General features: G+C 42.5%; 3 protein-coding genes across 3 annotated transcripts; 2 read left to right on the top strand and 1 right to left on the bottom strand.

The window, feature by feature from the left end:
- Positions 1-4,232: 4,232 nt before the first annotated feature.
- SERLADRAFT_451578 (uncharacterized protein) lies at positions 4,233-6,779 on the top strand (the record flags this gene model as incomplete). Its single annotated transcript, XM_007321278.1, has 4 exons — positions 4,233-4,296; positions 4,354-4,489; positions 4,619-6,406; positions 6,460-6,779. 3 exons carry the CDS (start codon positions 4,369-4,371, stop codon positions 6,573-6,575), a joined length of 2,025 nt encoding a protein of 674 aa, XP_007321340.1.
- An 8,272-nt stretch (positions 6,780-15,051) lies between these two features.
- On the bottom strand, positions 15,052-16,125 carry SERLADRAFT_410167 (uncharacterized protein; the record flags this gene model as incomplete). Its single annotated transcript, XM_007321277.1, has 1 exon — positions 15,052-16,125. The coding sequence occupies one exon, from the start codon at positions 16,123-16,125 to the stop codon at positions 15,052-15,054; it is 1,074 nt and encodes a 357-aa protein (XP_007321339.1).
- Positions 16,126-17,070: 945 nt separating this feature from the next.
- SERLADRAFT_440801 (uncharacterized protein) lies at positions 17,071-17,271 on the top strand (the record flags this gene model as incomplete). Its single annotated transcript, XM_007321276.1, has 2 exons — positions 17,071-17,094; positions 17,134-17,271. 2 exons carry the CDS (start codon positions 17,071-17,073, stop codon positions 17,269-17,271), a joined length of 162 nt encoding a protein of 53 aa, XP_007321338.1.
- Positions 17,272-20,852: the final 3,581 nt, after the last annotated feature.

Here is a 20,852-nt window from a genome sequence, read left to right as displayed (position 1 = left end):
CATGCAATCATATCTTTGGGGTGCCAGGCAGAAATATTAGAAAAATATCAAGAGCTCAAACCAGACCACTTCAAGACAAGTACCCAGCTCGTGAATCCCAATGCAACCAGACTCTGCAACACTGCATTTCCATGGTTTTTGAGCATGGATCTGAAAGGTGACACCTCCCAACAGACCTGTATGTCTGAATGTATGTGCCCCAGCCCGTCACAGTTTCACAGTATCAAACAGCTAACATTTAGTAATAAAATACAGTTTACCAGGTTCTGTTAAGAACAAAGCTTAAGGAAAGTGTCTAACCACTTGCTGACAGCTATCAGAGACTGGAACTAGAGTCCAATGTGAGTAACTGTATTATTAGAGAGTAGAGTCCAATGTGAGTAACTAGAGAATAGGAAGTATTGGGCTTTGCAGTACTGTCCGATGTTTTGTAAACAAAGGTAAACAAAGGAGCCACAAAGGCAAAATAATAGAGAACACAATCAATACTAAATGATAAAAAGAGAAAAAGATAGAGAAAAAAATGAAAATATGTAGGTAGCACAAAGGTGCAGAATCACCAAAACTAACAGATTCACTGGCTAAGAGCAAAGGCCATGTACAATAGGTGGATAGAAGAAGACATTCTGGTGTGCCTCAAGATGAAGCGGACAGTTCAGTACTTTCAACATCAAGCCAAGTGTTGGAAGGGTTTTCGAGATGCCAATAGAATAGAGGCTAAACCCGGTCATGTAGCTTATGCAGAAAGGCAAATCAGAATGTGGAACCAGTTCTTAAAACAGGCAGAGGACTCATTTCAGAGGCTAGGCATAGTAGTTTGAGGGAACTAAAATAGTGGACCACAATTTAATAGAAACCCGGGGTCTATTATACTATGTAATGGTAGTCCAGTATTTCCAGGCTTTGAAGTAATCTAGTGTTCCCGGGTTTTGAAGTAATGCAATGTTCCTGGACTTTATAGCAATCTATTACTCCTTTGTAGTAATACAAGATTCCTGGGCTTTTACTCACTCCCGGTATCCAACTGCAGGATGCCCGGGTTTCACCCTTTTCATTGAGCAAACTACTACAAATAGCTACAAACTTGCAGCTGTGATGTACCCAGATCAAGACAGTTTAGCTGCTATTCCACATCTATAACTGCATAACATAATCATGTGAAGGTACTGATCATCCCGGGGTCTCCACCCCACATATTGTATGTATATACTCCCTCATGTAATATGCAAAACATATTCTCTCACCACTGCAGGACAAAACCCCATGATTTAGCAACTTTCCACTAAATGCAGCAATAGTCCCACTATCAAACTTGAAGTGAAAACCTGCCCTGGTGAGCTCCAGAATGGCTTCATTGTAGTCTCCTATGCTTGCCAACATGTCATACTACTCTGCTTTGGAGAGACAATCCCGGTGTACTGGTGTCTCCCAGTTGCTGATAATAGAAAGTGTATTGAAGACCAAGCTCCATGCCTTTAGTACTGTCATTCATCCATATGGTCCTCAACTTGTACCAGCACCTCTCAGGCCGGCTCATAAAGTGCAGGGTGAGCTACACACAATATTGCACTCATAAGGGCCCCGGTCTCCACAAAGGATTGCAACCACAGTTCACCAGTTCCCGGGGGTGTAGATTTGTGTAAGGGCCGGGAAGCTTGTGGAGCCTCTCCAGTTTTCTGTGGTGAAACTTTTATTAATTGTGATGTATAAGATTATAACTCAATAGCACAAACTTCATGACTGAGTTGCAACCATGCTGGGGATAAGTCTATCAACCACAAGGGAATAGCTGATACTCCCCGGGATTTTTATAATATTTGGAAGACTGATACTAGCTCTTTGAAAGCTTCTTGGGGTGTTTGCTTTCCATATTCCGCTAAGATGCTGTAGACTATCACACATGCTTTGCTAAATATATTAGCTCAATATAAGTATTTTGCTTGACCATGTAAATACATTTTCACCTGTCTCCCCTCAGTGAGGATGACAGGGAGGTACCATACAACTATTCTTCCGTGAATGTCCATTATGATGGAAGGGATTGTGATGATGCCAATATCTTTTGCAGGTCAATATTCCTCAGATATACTCTGTTTGAGCTTGTTGTTCTGGCTGTTATTACGAGGGCCCACCTGCTCTGCATACAATGTCACACCCCATTGAATATTCACTACCCGGGTATTCATCAGTAACGTCTTTCATGCAATACAAATGACTTACTCCTTGTGAGGTATGCAATTGCTAACACCCCAGCTGCTCTCTCACATTTGCTAACAAATGTTCCCAGGACCCCGGCTCTGGCTGGAGGAGGTTGGGCCCCTCAGTATGCATGTGAATCAATGATTGCTGCAAGTGAAATAGCACACACTGTGCTGCAAGTTCTGTAAACAGCAATTTCCAGCTCAAAGGAATTTCAGAGGGAATGGATGGCTCAGGGGTCTGAGGACTCATGATGTTACTGTAGACAACAAATATATGTGGGTTCTCTAATAAATGATTACTGGTCAGTACATTATATAAATTATCATTATATAATACAGCATTTCAGACACACATTGTTCAAGCATGTCCATGAATCTATAATTTAAGTGCTACGGTCATAGAGAGCCTCCTGGCAACAAGACATCACCAGATTTGGAAGTTATAAGATATTATATTTGCATACCCAATGTCAAATAGAAAAAAATAATGCTTAAAAAGGTGACAGACAGGTCTTTGATGAGCAGACTCTGATCCAGCTTGTCAGAACCGTGGCCTCTTCAGAGTAACAGAGCTGCGGAGTACGGGGATGGAGTAATGGGGTATGGAGGATGAGGTGGGGAATTGGCTTAGCTTGTGCACTAGACCCTTCCACGGACCTTGGTCCCTAACTTGTTGGAAATGGACGGAGGAGAAGTAGAGGATGAAGGGGAGCAGAGTAAAGATCCTTTGGAGAAGGATTGGAAAGGTCTTTAGAAAAGGACCGGTAAGAAAGCGAGAGAATCTAGTTTATATTCAAACTGCAGAAACGGAGTACAGGAGTTACAGCTTATGTATATACTGGGGGAGCAGGAGCTTGTAAGGAGTAACTCATAATGTAGGTACAGAGTTCCATGTGGACAATTAAAATGTGCAAGGAGAAATATATGGTGGACTAGAAGTCCGGTGCAGGAGTATCAGAGCGGACAACCGGAGTACCATGTGAAAATGGAGCATAGAGTTATGCCGACCAGCAGACCACAAGGAATCCCGAGTATACCAATGGTTTAGGAGTTTTGGGCTTGGAGAATAACTCCTTTGGAGATGCCAAAGTTCTGTCTTCCGATATAGATATGACACAGCTGGGTCGTCATCAATGAGCACTCTGTGACCCAACCGGGTCGTCTAAGACGGGCAATCATAACTATATGGGCTGTGTATAGTGTATTATTGAAGATACATTGTTTCATTGTCACTGGTACATTAATACTAGCAAAATCACTTATTAAACTTTAGTAAGGTTAGTTGCTTCTCAGTGGACAGGGGACAAGTCATCACCTTCCCTGCAGTCACATTCAATGTGCAAATGGAAAAGAAATAGTGAATGGTGGGGAAGGACTCAGACACAGAATAAAGTGGAGCACCAAAAAAGAGGCCCACGATATCTCAACAACAGTCAGTCATGTGGTTTTATCCAAAAAGGGTATAAAAGCTCCTGGAAAGAAAAAAACTTTAATTGCAAAATGTAAACCTGCTTTTTTGATACTAACTTTTTTTTGGTGCCTTCTGAGTCCCTACAACAAAGTCCCCACCTCATCTTTTGGTGAGGATGTTGGATATTCAGTCCCTCAGGGCGCGGGAACAGGCGCAGGAGAAGGATTCTTTTGGCAAATGAATGCCATAACAATGTAAATACATGCTTCTTATATAACAAACATATGTAAATATCATGTGAAAGACAATGATAGCCACAAAAGGCCGGTTGTAATCACAGAGTAAAGCTTCGGGCGAAGCTCCAAAGTTCGCTTATGTAATATAATTTCTACAGAGGAATCTGTCCCCCTACCACAACAGCGACAAGTGATCCCACTGCTCACAAAGCTCGCAAATTCATATCGGAAAATGTGATAAGCGCGGGCCGAGCAGGAGCCTAAGGTCTAATGTTCTGGTTAAACTTCGGCCAGGCGCGGAGATTTTTAAATTGTATGCACTCACGTGATATTTGGATGGACTCTGATAATTCCCGCGCTATGCGTGTCAGTCGTGGTTTCGCTGGAGCGACATACTTCAAGCTATCCGAGTCCAGGATCCTTTAGCTTGTGAAAACTTGTATCAAAGGTGCTTCATTCTACTCTCTTCTCGAGCCAACAGAGTAATGTCTTTCATGTTCTCTAGAATTACCTCTGCATCATGTCTGATTCACCTCCCGATTACTTTGACCAACCTTCTTCAACCTCATATCTTGGCACTGATCAAGACTCTTTCGAGGACTCGGTGTCTGCTCGCAGACATGGTTTCTATTCAGACCGTAAGCCCCACTGAATGCCTGCCTGTTGTTAAGACGTGACACTGATGCTTTCTACCTCCTAGATTGTAAGAAGCTAGTTCAAGTGCATTCGTGCTTTCGTTTTGATTGAAGCATTTCTTTTTGTTCCTTCAGCAGATTTCCTGACGTACCATCCAAATCGTTCAGTGCCATCTCTACCATCTCAAAGACTGGTCGAATATGAAGGAGATATACCCATACCTGCCATACCAACTATGGATGCTTCTCTGGTTGGCGCCATGAATAATATACGTCTAAGCGACCCTGTCCCACGAGGTGCGAGTGCGATGTCGTTCAGGTCTGATCCCGACCCACGTGTAGGAACTTCTGCGATGCATACCACCTCCCCCACCCAGCGCATGCCCTCCGAAACTGGGTATATGAATAATTTATCCCCTGATTACAGTTTATATCTTGGGCCCCCTCATGCAGCTGATGTTCATACCGATGGCGCCGCTCTGCCTTCAACGGGTTTGAACTATTCTCACCAGCATTTTCGCACAGGATGGCAAGCTCAGACAATGGTTCAACCAGCACCTCCGCCAATGGGTGACTACAACTATTTGTATGCGGCCGCGTCAGATGTTTTGGGTGTGGGCCCGCCTCTTGGTGCTTCCTCTTTACCATATAACCCAACTTCATTTCAAGCCAGCCATAACCCCCCCACTGCTAGCCAATTGTCTCTTCCATCGAGTCAATCCTCTCAATATTTCGGACAACAAGGGAATAACCCGTATCATGGGGGTGCCACTCTATCGCAGTATACCAACGAGCCGTCCTCTGCTCAGCTGGCCATGCAAGGGCTTGATGATCCTGAGTTCGAGCTACGGCCATCATTACAGCGATCTGGTACCACTGCCTCAGTCAATCTTCGTACGAGAAAAACTAAAGCAGTCGATTTGTCTGCCCCTCCATTCACTAAAGAGTATATCGATCAGTACCGCCAGAGGATTAAAGCAGACCCTGATCCCGAAGCTCACTTCTTATACGCTAAATATCTTATCGAGGCAGCCAAGAAAATAGGCTCCGATGCCAAAGATCAGCGTACAGTCAAAAAATATCGTGATTTTCTCATTCAAGAGTCACTCAAAGTGATTCGACGTTTGGCGACTCAGGCAGAAGCTTACGACGAAGCACAATTCTTTCTTGCTAATTGCTACGGAACTGGTATGCTCGGTCTTCAAGTCGACCATGAGCGTGCATACCACCTTTATTTACAAGCTGCAAAGCAGAATCACGCCGCCGCTTCTTATCGTGTTGCTGTATGCAACGAGATAGGGGCTGGCACCAGGCGCGAGCCACCTCGAGCAGCTGCATTTTACCGAAAAGCTGCTTCGTTAGGCGACACTGCTGCTATGTATAAACTAGGGATGATCCTTCTGCTGGGTTCGCTTGGAGAGCAGAAGAATCCACGAGACGCAATCAATTGGCTTAAACGCGCGGCAGAGCAAGCGGATGAGGAGAATCCCCATGCATTACACGAATTGGGTCTATTGCATGAAGCCCCTAATTCCCAGCTGGTGGTATATGATCCAGCGTACGCCAAAGCCTTATTCACACAAGCTGCGCACCTAGGATATTCGCAGTCGCAATACAAACTCGGGCAATGTTTCGAATATGGCGCCCTTACATGCCCTGTAGATCCTCGACGCTCAATCGCTTGGTACACAAAAGCAGCTGAGAAGGGAAATTCTGAAGCTGAGCTAGCGCTCAGTGGGTGGTACCTAACTGGAAGTGAAGGTGTTTTAAAGCAAAGTGATTCTGAAGCATATCTATGGGCCCGCAGGGCAGCAAACAAAGGTTTGAATAAGGCGGAGTATGCAGTAGGCTACTATGCCGAAGTTGGTATTGGTATCAAACAGGACGTTGAGTTTGCCAAACGCTGGTATATGCGGGCCGCAGGTAAGACATGCGCTTTTGACTTTCAAATGCAATTGACAACGCAATATTTGCAGCTCAAGGAAATAAGCGTGCAATGAATAGACTGACAGAGATGAAGCGAATGGGTAATAAGCGTTCCATGGCTCGTCCAACTCGACAACAGGCCAAGGATGAATGTACTATTTGTTAGTCAATCATGGCGGTAGTTCAAGCGTTCTTACACCATTGTCAACGTTGGAATAGTATCGCTGCTAATAGAAATTGGGACAGTGAGCATACTGCTCAATTACTCACCGGGTCTTTTGTGTTCCCTTGCTCAAGCACATTATAAATCATAGATAATGTTCAAAGTGCTACAGCTAAATTCATAATGATACTGTCGTCGACATTTATTCGGATGGGGGTTATCGAAAAGCACACATTCCACTACACTGAGTATTCGGATGTCACATAGTCACCTCTCCTGATACCTGTCACAACAGGCATGACAGGTGCAAATTGTGGGACCTGATAATTATGTTATGTGAGCTGGAAAAATTCCTCAGAATTCCTCAGATATACTCTGTTCTGGCTTGTTCTGGCTAATTTTACAAGGGCTCATCCACTCTACATACAGTCTCAAATCCCATTCAATATTCACTACCCAGGCATTCATCAGCAACAATCCTTGGTGTAATACACACAACATGCTCCTGGTGAAGTATTCAATTGCTAACACCTTGGTTTCTCTCTTACATTTTCTGACAAAGGTTCCTGGGAGTTTTGTATTTCAATCCCACTAGGATCCTGGCTGCTGCTGGGGGAGATTGGGCCCCCTCAGTGTGCATGCAAACTAATGATTGCCAGAAGTGAAAATGCACACATTGTGCTACAAGTGGCAGTTGTAACAATCAAAGTTTTGATACTCTGGCACACAACTCAGACAGGCAAGAGTGAGGGAAGGAAAAGTGGGTAAACCCCTTGAGATAAAACCAAGTTAATTGTGGATAAGCAATAGGAGGACTCGCTGAGGAGTCTCCTTGATCTATTGAAGTATTTATACAACTAGAGGCTATTTGTACACATGTATTATATAGTTGGTAAAAGCAGTGGCTGATGGTATCATAGGGTGCAGCCCATGTGGCCAGCTCCACTTGTATAAGACAGTACCAAAAAATAAGAAGAAGAAGTGTAGCGTGAGAAAGTGAAAGTTTTTAAAACAAAAGGAAAGTGCTGAATGGCACAAGTGTATGAGTAATGAGAAAGAGGGTTAAAGAGGAGAATAAAAGTTAAAGGTCCAAAAATTGTGTATTGTAACAGCATTTCTAAGAGTAGTCAAGGTATGAGACATTCATAGAAAATAGTCTACATTTGAAAGTGAAAAGTCACTGTTCTATCTTTTAGTATAGTAGAAGCTATTCTAAGACACCTGTAAATTTTTGCATAGTCTTCAACAAAGTATCATCTTAATGCCTACCATCATCAACGACCCAAATATGTATTAATCCCAGATTCTACAAGAGAAGAAATTCAAGAAGTAAGACTTGGGTTTGAAAATGAAATCATAGACAATGTGCAAGTGGCTAGGATTTTAACCAATCTTTAAACTATTGCAAGCAACAATGATTAGACTGCAATGGGCACAACAAGTTAAAGTTGAAAACTCAGAAGCTGAGAAAGAGAGAGACTGTTTCTAGAAGTAAAAGCAGCTACACAGGCCATACAGCAGCAACATATTGCTGATGAATAGGAGGCAGTACATAAATAGGAGAGAAAGAAGAACAAGATAAAGTATGCTCCTGTCAGAGATGTGGATCCCATCTGACCCAGTAATATGTTCATCCCAATATGCATTGAAAAAAAAAATTGAAAAAAACAGTGGATGTTTGGAGACAATACAGAACCAGCTATGTTTCCATGTTGTGCAGTCTATCTTGGAAGATATTCATACAAAACAATTGAGTACATTGCTCCCAAGAGCTGGGATGGCAAGCATGACATAATTTGTGAGTATATCAACAGAATACTTCAGCCCATATATTATAATTATCCATCTTAAACAGGGCATTATTACCTGATAATATTACTATATAGACGGGGCCAGCGGAGTCCGGCAGAGTGTGCCAGCTGGGCCATGTTAGATGTGATATTATTGTGCCCATCATCGACAACCCAGCTGGGTGAGAGGGTGCCCATCTTAGACAACCTGGCTGGGTGAGAGGACACCCGTCTTGGACAACCCAGCTGAAATAGTCTGCTCATCAAAGACCTATCTGTCACCTTTTTAGGCATCATTTTTTATTTGACATTTGATATACAAATATTTCATATTTCATAACTTCCAAATCTGGTGGTGTTTTATCCTTGGGAGGGTCTCTAAGACCTTAGCACTTACATTATTGATTTATAGACATGCTTAAATAATGTGTTTCTGAATGCTGTATTATATAATGTACTGATTAGTAATCATGTTTTAGACAACCCCACGTATATTTTTGTTGTCTACAGCAACACCATGAGTTCTCAGACCTCTGAGCCATTCATTCCCTCCAATATTTTTTCCAGCTGGAAATTGCTGTTTATAAAACTTGCAGCACAGTGTGTGCAATTTCACTTCTGGCAAGCATCAATTTACATGTTAAGGTGCCCAACCTTCTCTGCCACAACAAGGATCCCAGTGGGATTGGAATGCAAAACTCCCGGGGATATTTGTTAGCTAGTATATGAGAGCAGCCAGGGTGTTAGTGATTGCATACCTTACAAGGAGTAAGTTATGTGTATTGCAAGAAAGACATTACTGATGAATGCCCGGGTAGTGAATATTTAATGGGATATGATATTGTATGCAGAGCAGGTGGGCCCTTGTAAAAACAGCCAGAACAACAAGCTCAAACAGAGTATATCTGAAGAATATTGACCTGCAAAAGAAATTGGCACTATCACACTCCCTTTTATCATAATGGAAATTCACAAAAGAATAATCCTATGGTACCTCCTGTCATATCCATGCCCCAGACTATGATTCCTGGACCTCCAAAAAGTCAGTGATCCCCAAGTCCACACTTTTAAATCTCTGATACTGTCAAAATTATGCTCCTCATGCTCTGTTGCTTGGCATGGCCCTGTACCTCACCCCCACATGGCACTCTGGATATCCACTCTGATTCTCCTGCACTGGGCTTCTAGTCCACCATACAATTTTCTCCACATACTCTCATACCCCTTATGAACTCTGTGTGTTAGACCTTATGGTACACTCTCCTCACATATGATTTCCCTTGGCTAAATAATTGTCTGCATGGAACTCTGTACCTACATTACAAGTTACTCTTTACAAACTCCAATCCTTCTGATAGTATATAAGCCATAGCTCCTGTGCTCTGTTTCTGTAGCTTGAATATCAACTAGTTCCTCCCACCTTTATTGGAGTATTTTTCCAAGTTTTCCGGTTCTCCGGAGTTTTATAAGCAAAGGTAAACAAAGTAGCTACAGAGGCAAAATAATAGAAAACACAATCAATACTAAATGGTAGACAAATATATAGAAAAAAGAATAAAAATTAGCACAAAGGTGCAGAATCACCAGAACTAACAGTCTTTGATAGTGTTTATTGTGTTTCTGGATATTCAGCTTTGCATGATGACAAAACCGGATAAACTCGGTCTCTGCCAAAGCAGCCATTGTTCTCCATGGAGTCACCATTGTTCTCCTAGGAGCACAATTGTACTCCTAGGAGTCATTATACTGTAGCGAGTAGCACCTCCGACTATAAGTAGTAGGGGGTTTAGTATAGAAATACCTCAGTCATTTCTATAGCCTCTCGGGCAGCGGCTGAGTTTCACTTAGTTTTATTACATGATAATCTAGTACAGGAATAAGGTAGGCAGAGTAGTGAGGAGAAAGCTTCATGGCTGAGATTACCAGTATGCTCATAACAGTGATGGTAGGGAACAAAGAATCTCTCTCACAGGTTCCACCGGCACCTGCCATTCCAACCAACAAGCACTGATTACACTATGAATCAAATTTGCAATGCAGTTAGAGTAGATCCCCTTTTTTCCCATGATTCACAATTTCCACTACAGTATATTCTACAGAATATAATCAATATTCACAACTGATGTAGAATACTCCAAATATCGCTGCAAAAGATGACTGAAATGGTTCTGGAATAGACCTGACACCATCTGAGATGCAGAAGTGAAAAATCAGATTTTTGCTTAACACCCACTCAACCATCCTGTCTCCTCAAACTCAACTTGTCCAGCAGCTTGACATTCTCAGGTTTAAGTTTAAAGTCACACATGAGTAGATTGAATCAACTGATATATTTATTGCGGTAAGGAGAGCATAGTGGAGAGCATAGTTAAAAGTACATTATAAGTCAGACTGCTAATTGTTCTTCTAACTAAGCAAGCTCATAAACACAGCAAAACTGATTATTCTGCAAGAGGCTGAGGTATGTATCTACAACTACAATATTGTGCTCAAAAATTTGAAACAGCTTAACTAAATCATTGACTTCCAGGTATTGATTGTTCTTCAACATAGCAGAGATGTCATAGCTTCAGCAAACATGCTATGGGTTTGGAATAGGTGTTTTTGGCTGGGAGACTTTACAAGAAAAAACAGGGGGAGCAGGGGGAGCTTCTGTACCAAAGCCAATGTCTAGTTTAGTATTAAAATTCTGCATAATGGGGAGGAACTTGTCAAGTCTGTTGTTCAGGCCACATTGGCAGTAATTTTATATAGAGGGATTTGTTGGAACCTTGGCTTCAATTGCTTCCACCATTGCTTTTGCTGTGGGAGATAACAATTATGCCTTTATTATTGACAATCTCAGCATCCCAAGCTGAGCATTTGCTGCTAGCTAAAGTGGTTAAACTTATGGAAGGACACACAACTGCAAAAGTTGACAAGGGAAGGCCACCAAACCAGTTATTAATGCAAACAGGGGGATTTTTTGTGGCTATATCAGACAGAGCTAGGACAGCAAGCACTGAAGTGGTGCAGGCACAATAGACATGGTAGAACTTGTGGTAGTGGAAACAGATGGAGTAAATACCTGGGTTATAGATGTGGATATTTTTGATACTCTTCGGGCTCAGGATACCCTAGGGGTGCAAAAAGCATTTGAGCCCTTGGCATGCTGACCCTTTAGCAGCTTCTGCATAGTATTATAATGTATCCACCCCTTCCTCTTATATGCTTTTGCTCTCAAACTTTTACACATATTGGTGTTGATTCAGACTCCTTCCTATGCAGGTAAAAATCAAGGTATGTACCTCAACTATTTTGGCCCAAACTGTTTCACTTTCATCAAGTATATTCAGCCCTAGTTTGAGTTTATTGTCCCACAGTATATAAAATAAGTTTGCAATTGCCCTAAATTCATTGTATGTTGTACAGAGCTACATTAACACATGATTTTTGTTAGAAAACAGTGTGCATCAGAGTATAATATACATCCACAAACCCTTTCCCATTTCAAACCACAGCAAGTAGCACTTTTTGCTGGTCCTTTCACAAGGAGAGGCACAATCTCAGCTGCCAACCCTGGCCAAAATGCTCTCCTAAAGTTGAGATCATCCCTTCCTTGTGCACAATGTTTCTTGATATAGCTGATAAGGGCTGTGGTTTTGATTTTAGTTTAAATGGCATTGCCATTACTGCTCTGAGTGATGCCCTCTCCTTTGTTTGTTACTTTTTTTTGGTTGGTAGATTTCTGGGACTGACTTTTGCTCATTTTAAGGGATTGTTGTGGTCATTTTCCAGGAGGGATGTGGTCCAGGGTTGTCCTACACTATAGTTTTGTTTTATTCAGGGCATGAGGATAGCTGAAGAAGTGCTGACCATTGGACAACATATATATTATTCCCTTTTGTGCATTGAACTGTGCTCCCAAAAAAGCATGGCTGGCTTTGACTCCAATGGCTCCCCAGTATCATGTGGCTGAAAAGTTGAAAAAATCAATATTATCTATTTCATCTGCTTGGCTATAATATTTTTTGTGTTTTATTATGCTGTGTTAACTATGATTTTGCTATTCAGCATTTTTAGCACATGATCCTGGTGTGAAGTTGGAGTATACTTAAGTTTATTGGGATCAAGAGTATCATTCTGATGGTGTTAAAGCACTTGAAGAAAAAGTGCACAGCTGTCATATGATTTTTGAGCATATTTAATGCTTTGTGTATTTTGATATTTATGCTAACTCAAATATAATTTTATTATCATTATGATCAACTTACTCCAGTGGTTATCCAAGATGGTGGAACTGCATGGCTCTCTTCAACACCAACTTCTAGAGTTAACCATGAGAGTGTATCTTGCCATCCTTCTCAAGAGCTTGATAATTATTTTCAGAATCTCTTGAAGAATGATACTGCTGATGTGATAAAAATGGTGGGGTATAAGTATAATATCCAGTGTCTCTTTACATGTCAATAATTAACATATAGTACCACTCAGTTTAATACCCAGTACTGTCATTGATGGCATATGATACCTGGCAACTCAAGGATCTTTTGTGGGAGCTGAGAGCATTTTCCAACAGTGGTGGTAGGACAAATACTGCATTGAGAAGCAGGCTTCTTCCAGAGATATTTGAAGCTTTACAGATTCTCAAAATGGGATACAGAATTGGTTTATCAGATATTGAGAAAGTACTTACTTTGCGTAAGGAATGAATTTCTCCATTGCATTCCCGCTTTGTCATGATTATCTAACCTCTTCCTTATCACCCCTTTCATTATCAGGCTAAAAGTTATGCCTGGTACTCTTTTACTTCTATCTTTCTTTTCTTATTTTCCTTTTACACATTGTGTTCTATCATACTTACAACATAGGAGACTCCTCCCCATTCCCAAGAAAATATCCCAATGGCATAACTCCAATCAAGAGCTGTGCTCAGGAATACTTCAGTGAGAAATTAATCAGTGATACAGACTGTGACTCAGTGTCTTCCCATGGGGTTACTAATCTAGCCAATCATACATCCCTTACTAACTACCTTTCTTACATTATTAGTGACTATGATAGATCACACCATTTCTTCTGGGTTCTGATTGGCTAGAAAAAGCTAAAAATATTTTCAGCATATGAGCTGGGCTTGAATAAGCCAACACCCTGCAGTGGAAGAAACCTTTTGAATTAATGTGGATTAAATGTAGAAGTACATTTACTACAAATATGTTTAAGAAAGTATACATACTTGCCCCAAATTATAAGAGTCCAGCCCAGTCTAAACACAAATTCAATGTGCTGAACCATAATATGAAATGATTCAGAGGTTCTGTTCTGTTTTGTTCACCCCTGAATCTACTTGATTCGGTCTGGGGTTTGGAAAAAAATGCCTCCCAACCAAACCAAACCAAACTTTGGCATCCCTATGTGAGTCAGGCCCAGGTTAGGCAGAGCCCTGAATGCTGATATAAGGGCATTGAGGGGGGGTTCTTTGTTAATACAAATGGTACCCTAAAAGCTCCCTCTTGTGCAAGGTTCTAGACTTCTGTATATATATTGCATTACCATATTTAGACATTGACTTCAAGTAATCCGCAAAGATTGATCTATGCATGTTGTACATCTCTGCTCCCTCCTACAGGGCTTAACAGAGCTATTGGTGATGGGTAAAGAGATAACCAAACAGTTGAGATGACTCTCAAAAAACTATTGGTGAACCCTCTTGCAATCCTCTGGATGGTTCATACACTTATCTTTCACTTTCCAGATGGTAATCTCTGTGCCACATGTACCCCAGTGGCCGTACCGGCTAACCTTCAAGGGTCCTAGGACTAAAAGCCTCTGGACGACTGACCTGACCTCCATAACACCTCCAAAAATCCTCTCAGTGTCCATGTACACCCTCTATATGGCCTCTGGTTGACCATCCGCCCTACATTCACCCTCTATAACACTATCAGGACTGCTATCCACCCTCTGGACATCCTCCAAACATCTCCATACAACCTTCTGGATGACTATCCGCCTCTTGGTGACCTTTGAACACCCTCCTTACAACCTCCATATGACCATGTGCCCTCTCAACATCCTTTGACCTCCCTCTATATGGCTCTTGAATGCCCTCCATACAACCTCTATACACTCATTTTCCCTCTGAGAATCCTTTGTCCACCCTTATACACCCTCCATATGACCACTTCCATAGAGCCCTTGCACGCCCTCCATAAGACCTCAATAAGACCATCCACTCTCCCAACATCCTTTGTCTACCCTCCATGGACCTTGGAACACCCTCCATACAACCATTTACCCTCAGGATATTCTTTGACCACCCTCTGTACATCCTTTAAACACCCTCCATATGACATGAACAACCTTTGAACAACCTTCATACAAACAGATATTTGTTGACCACCCTCCACACAACCTTTGAGCACCCTCTACACAACCTGTGCCCTCCAAATATCCTTTGGCTACCCTCCATACGACCTCCAGCAATCACCATGCAAAAGTTCAATGACTGTTGGATGCTCTGACACTTCCTAGAGAGTCTGTAAAAGGTTATCTGAGGTCTATAAGAGTGTCGCACAAGGGTTGTGCTCCTTAAGTTCCAACATTGTACATAAAACAAGACATCATTATAACTTTGCTCGTTAATCAACACATTGAGTAGTGGCAAGAAAGCCTTTATAACATCACAGCTATTACCCACTGCCCACCTCCTAAAACCCTTGGTAAAAAGAATTAGATGGGTATGCTTTGCTAGGAAGATATGGCTTTTGATATTGACCCTCTGAGTTTGTCGAATTCATGGCTTGTTCGTACATAGAGTTTTGTGCTTCCATATGTGTGGACCACGCAATTTTCACAATACCAGGTGGAAGAAACGCATCAGGCTGCCCTTTCAAAGAAGGGATGAGTGCATGGGCAATTTGTTTGACCACCTCAGGGATGGTATGAGCACATGCATCTCCCGATGCCACTTGGGTAGGCAATGTATCTCGGGCATGTGTACTGCTGCGTGAAGGGTCATATTCATCTGGTTGGTTCCCAACAGGGATTTTGTGCATTTTGGGCTTAGGCCGGACAGCCACAGAAATAGGTGCTTGGTTTGGCACACTGGGAAGGCTCATTGATGTGGCAAGAGGTACTGTATTGTGGGTCCTCAAGCTGTTGTACACCGGGTGATCAGGACAAACCATTTGCAATGGGGGTCGGCTCATTACTGGCCTCATATGCAGTGAGATTTCTGGTGCAGGGAGATCACATGGATTGAACTTTGTGGGGGGAAGAGTTGATGGGGGGACAGGTGGTGTGACTCTCGCTTTCTTTTTCCCTTTAGCCTTTGAGAAAACATGCACCGTTTCTTCCATGTCTGACTCAGAATCACTGATAGTGGCATCACAGGGGCGCTTTACTGATGTGTCTCTGGGCATAACCATTGTTTTTTTCTCTGCCTTTTTCTTAATTGCTGGAGGTTTAGTAGGTGGTAGTTTATCCTTTGCAGGCTGTATAATGACAACCCTATCACTCTCTTCACTTTCTGGCCGGCTTATTTTGGCCTTGGTTTGCAGAGCAGCAAGTTTCCGGAGCTTTGTCAAAGGAGGAGTGGGTGTCCTAGATAAAACTGTAAAAACAGATTTGGTTAGAGTTGATGATGAAGATGGGCTAGGTGGAATGCGATCCAGACCATGATAGTTGGTTAAAACAACACCATTTTTAATCTTGACCCGCAAGCCTGCAAGGTGTTCAAAGTTACCCATGGGAGGGACACCCTGTATGACCACAACCCGCATGACATCTGAGAGCACTAAAGCACATAGAATTGGTATATTATTTAGGTATAAGTAGTTATGTACTTACATTCGGCCATGCCTTTTTGTTTGACAAACTTCAGAGGACATCAGGAAAAACCCTTTTGCTATATAGCACTATATAGCCACCTATATATATAAATGCATTCATAGAAACTATAGTACTATCAGTGCAATCATAGCTCTTATAGTTCTTATAACACAGTAGTAGGCAAAATTTTAACGAAGGGGAGAAGTATCTATAATTCCCTCAAACTCTGGATTAATCTAATAAACTTGTTTAATAATAGAAAGAGGCCAAAAGTGTTTGGAGTCAAGTATATTATTATAGACAAGATACTATAAGTGCTCTTATAGCCTATAGCAACCTACATAGCTCCTATAGCTGTAAAGGCCATAGTTATAATATAGTTCAAGGTGCTTAAAAGGGCTAATAAATCATCCAGTATTAATTGATTATGTAGCCTGTATTAGTGAAATAGTAGTTTGTATCCCTGATACCCACAAAATAAGAATAATGATTTATCCAAGTATAAGTAGTGACAATGAGTAAAAAAATAATCTTAAGTCCATAAAAGGTCACAATATATAACACCTGTATAATACATTTTATAAGCTCTCATGGTGTAGTGGATAAATGTGATGTGTGGCTGTAGGTTGCTTAGTCACCCAAGAGCTGACTAGCAGGTTGAGAGTTCAAATCCTGTCTGTGTTAATTTTTTTCAATCAGCCACACAACAATTTCCAACATCTATAAGAGCATTTATAGAGCTATATGAGGCTCTATAGATGGCAGAGGTTCTATAGCAGGTTTGACCACTATAACAGCTTTATGAGTACTTATAGTGCTATAAAGCTCTATATAGCTACCCCCATTGTTCCTGATGGCGCAGATTCACCTGCTTCAGCTGTGGGCAGGAGGGGCACATGGCCCAAGATTGTATAAACGGAGTGCGGGCCGCTCAACATAAAAATAACCAAGGGCACTAGGCACGCCAATTAGAAGCTGGGAAGCCGGACAATCAGCTCAACACTCTGTCCGGTCGTTCGTACGACGAGATCCAGGCCTTCTTCTATGATCAGCAGACCGCTGAAATGAAGGCTCAGGGAAAAGAGTTTAGAGCTTAGGTCACTTGGGTGCCTTCTGTTACAAACTGTACTTAACCATAGACTTTATTTCTCTTCACAAGTAGCTACATTCTGCTACCTACATATACCTTCCCACACACATTGTAAAAACCAAGAGTTAGTTACTCTGGCGCACACAGGAACACACTATAAAGGTAGTGAATGGGGAGTGGTTACCCCTTAGGCTGCAGAGAGTTTGTTGGTTAACAACAGGAGGACTCGCTGAGGAGTCTCCTGGATCTATTCGGGTATATATACTAATACAGAGTGTTTGTACTTATGTACTGTACAGTTGATAAAGTCAGTGGCTGATGATGTCATGGGGCCTAGCCCGCATGACCAGCTCCACTGTGTGAGAGAGTTGTATCTAAAATAAGAAGAAGGCAATGCGGCGCGAGAAAGAGGAGTTTGAACAAAAGGGGAAGTGCCGTGTGGCACCATGTGTGAAAGCTAAAGTATACAAGGTTAAAGTGGAGAATGAAAAAAAAGAAGGAAAGGTCCAAAAATTGTGTTATCGTAACACACATTGCCTATTTTGGTATCACCTGTTAGTTTTGGTGATTCTGCACCTAGTTGTGCTACCTCTATATTTTCATTTCTTTCTTTATCTATTGCTCTACCATTCAGTATTGATTGTGTTCTCTATTATTCCGCCTTTGTGGCTCCTTTGTTTACCTTTGTTTACAAAACATCGGACAGTACTGCAGAGTCCAATGCTTCCTATTCTCTAGTTACTCACATTGGACTCTAGGTACTGTATACCTGTCATACTCTCTAATAATAAAGTTACTCACATTGGACTCTAGTTTCCAGTCCCTGATTGCTCTCAGCAAGTGGCTAGACACTTCCTTCAAGCTTTGTTCTTAATATCACCCGTCCGCGTTTGTTCAATACAAACACCTACCATAAAGTAGTCACTATATATACAGACCTGTATCGTAGTTACTATCTCCAATATGATTGTACGCTTCAACAGTGTAACTTGGTATTCATCAGTTGAAACCCTCATCATCAGAATATGTCTCCAACTCGTCTACAACGAGCTTATCAGAAACCATTTATACATCAGAAACCCTGTGTTACCAGGCTTGCACATTCCAAGCGTAACAAAACAATTGTATTCCATCCACATCCCACGCTTTACAGCGAAGGGACAAAAAAGACGACAAAATGTCGCAAGGAAGAAGACCCATCACCAGGGCACAAACCAGAGCAGGACCAACACAGACAGCAACACCACCGATGACATCCCGACAAGAAAGGATAGCAGCACCACCTCCCTTTCCCCAACCAGACGTAACCCAACTCCACACCAGAGAACAAGCAGACATTTTCTACGAAACCAGAACATGTTGGTTACAGTACTACGCAGAAAGCCACCCACAGCTACTGCCCACCACACAACACGATCCCCTAGTAACCATAGAAAAGCTTTACAACAAAAACAACTTTGAAGAGTTCACAGCAAGCGGCAACCCAATACCACCGCCTACACCACAGATCCTTCCCATTACACCCAATCCATCCCCACTCCCGCCGACACACGCCATGTCTAACACTACGGCATCCAAACCCACTAAATTTGGACAAATAGACGAATTTGATGGAATGCCCAACCGAGCAAACAGATGGATGTTATCAGCTAAAGCATATTTTGATGTAAACGACGCCATCTATGACTCAGACAAAAAGAAGGTCTTTGAAGCACTTTCCCACATGAAAGAAGGAGCAGCCCTGGCATGGAAAGAAACCAAATTAACGGAATATACAGGATCGGGCAGATACGTCAAAAAGTGTGGATACCCAATACGCCATCCGCACCATTCAATCACACTCTGACCAATCCAGAAAATTGACACCATGACAAAGATGCTGGCAACTTCTACTCTCACAGTACAATTATACCCTGAAACACGTACCAGGAACACAAATAATTATCCCAGATAATCTATCCAGAAGACCGGACCTGTACACAGAAGAAGAAGAAGAAGACATGCCACTACTCCCAAAAACTGTCTTTGCTGCAGTAGCAAACACAGATCCATTTATGACCAACATACAAAACAGTTTAAGCGAAGGGAACAAATTACTGATGCACTTAGATCCCAAAGATTGGACTATCAAAGATGACGATGTGTTCTACAAGAACCGCCATTATATTCCCATCGGAACCAAGAGAAGAGCATGTATTCAACAACAGCACGATTTGGTAACAGCCGGACATCCTGGACAACTGAAGACAACCCAATTAGTAACCAGATATTACTACTGGCCAGGTATGACACAAATGATCAAAGACTACGTCACAGGATATGCCACATGCCAACAAAGCAAGGCAATTACCAATCCGATCAAAATACCCATCCAACTGATTTTAGGCCCGAAAACGACCGAACCATTCAAAAAGCTTTCCGTTGATTTTATCACAGATCTGCCAGAAAGCAACGGACATGACAGCCTCATGGTTGTGGTGGACCACGGCCTTACAAAGGGGGTAATACTATCACCATGCAGGAAAACTATTGATGCATTAGGAACAGCTAAACTATTTCACCAATGCGTGTTCAAAAGATTTGGACTACACGACAAACTCATATCCAATAGAGGACCACAGTCTAACATTATATGCCCTACCGCCACATACCCACTAGACACGTTTTATTGTTGGCAAAACGCGCTCCTTGTTGCTGACAAACTACACGCAGTCACCATCTCACTGGGTTCGTTGGTAGACGAGCTTACATGGGACAACAATTCCGTATTGAGTGCTGGAGCGACTTTGCTCATGGAACACTTGCAGATAGAATCCCTAGAACGACGCTTGAGGAAGAATTGCGAGAATGGAGAGAAAGAAGTGGTTGAAGCATTCCTACGCCTGGGTGGCCAAACCGTATGCACCAACACGAAGAACCTTCTTGCTCAATGGGGGTACCTCACCTCCCCTCCCCCAGATTTGCTGAGCCTTCCCGCAATGACGGGGCATCCTTTTCCAGGTCGTCACCCCCCAACCTCACCGCAGTCGCCTCAACTAGCATATCCCCCATCTCCGCCAGATCTTGTTCTACCCACGCCCGCTCCATCATCCCCAACTTGTTCCTTCACAACCGACTCAAAAGTCCCAGAAGCCAATGCAGTAGAAGAATTGCAAGTCATATTGATTCCTATGCATCCAACAACACCCCTCCTCCAACTCCCTCCACCTCATCGCAGTCGCCGATTACACAGGCAGCGCCCAGAGCGGGTACTCCTTATCCCTTTGGGGAGCACACCCACTCACACAAATCGCTCTCAGGAGTCAAACAAGAGGGAGACACCCACGTCGAGCAATGAGTCGCCTCAGGTTGGAAGGCCGTCGAGGAATAATGAGGGAGCCACCTCGGCTTCTCCGCGTGGGAGCAAAAGGCCCTCACCCTGCTCTGATCACTCTAATCTTACTCATTCACAATCCTCTTCAGAACGACACCGTCGCCCTCGTCCCCAGCCTTCCTATGCCTCTCAAGAATATGGCCATCGGGCCATCTACTTGGTAGTTTGGTGATTCTGCACCTTTGTGGCTACCTATATATTTTCATTCCTTTCTC

This window comes from Serpula lacrymans (genome assembly GCF_000218685.1).
Source record: "Serpula lacrymans var. lacrymans S7.9 unplaced genomic scaffold SERLAscaffold_11, whole genome shotgun sequence".
Taxonomy (NCBI): Eukaryota; Fungi; Basidiomycota; class Agaricomycetes; order Boletales; family Serpulaceae; genus Serpula; species Serpula lacrymans.
The sequence above is the reverse complement of the archived record's forward strand: the minus strand, read 5'-3'. Positions and strand labels throughout refer to the sequence as shown.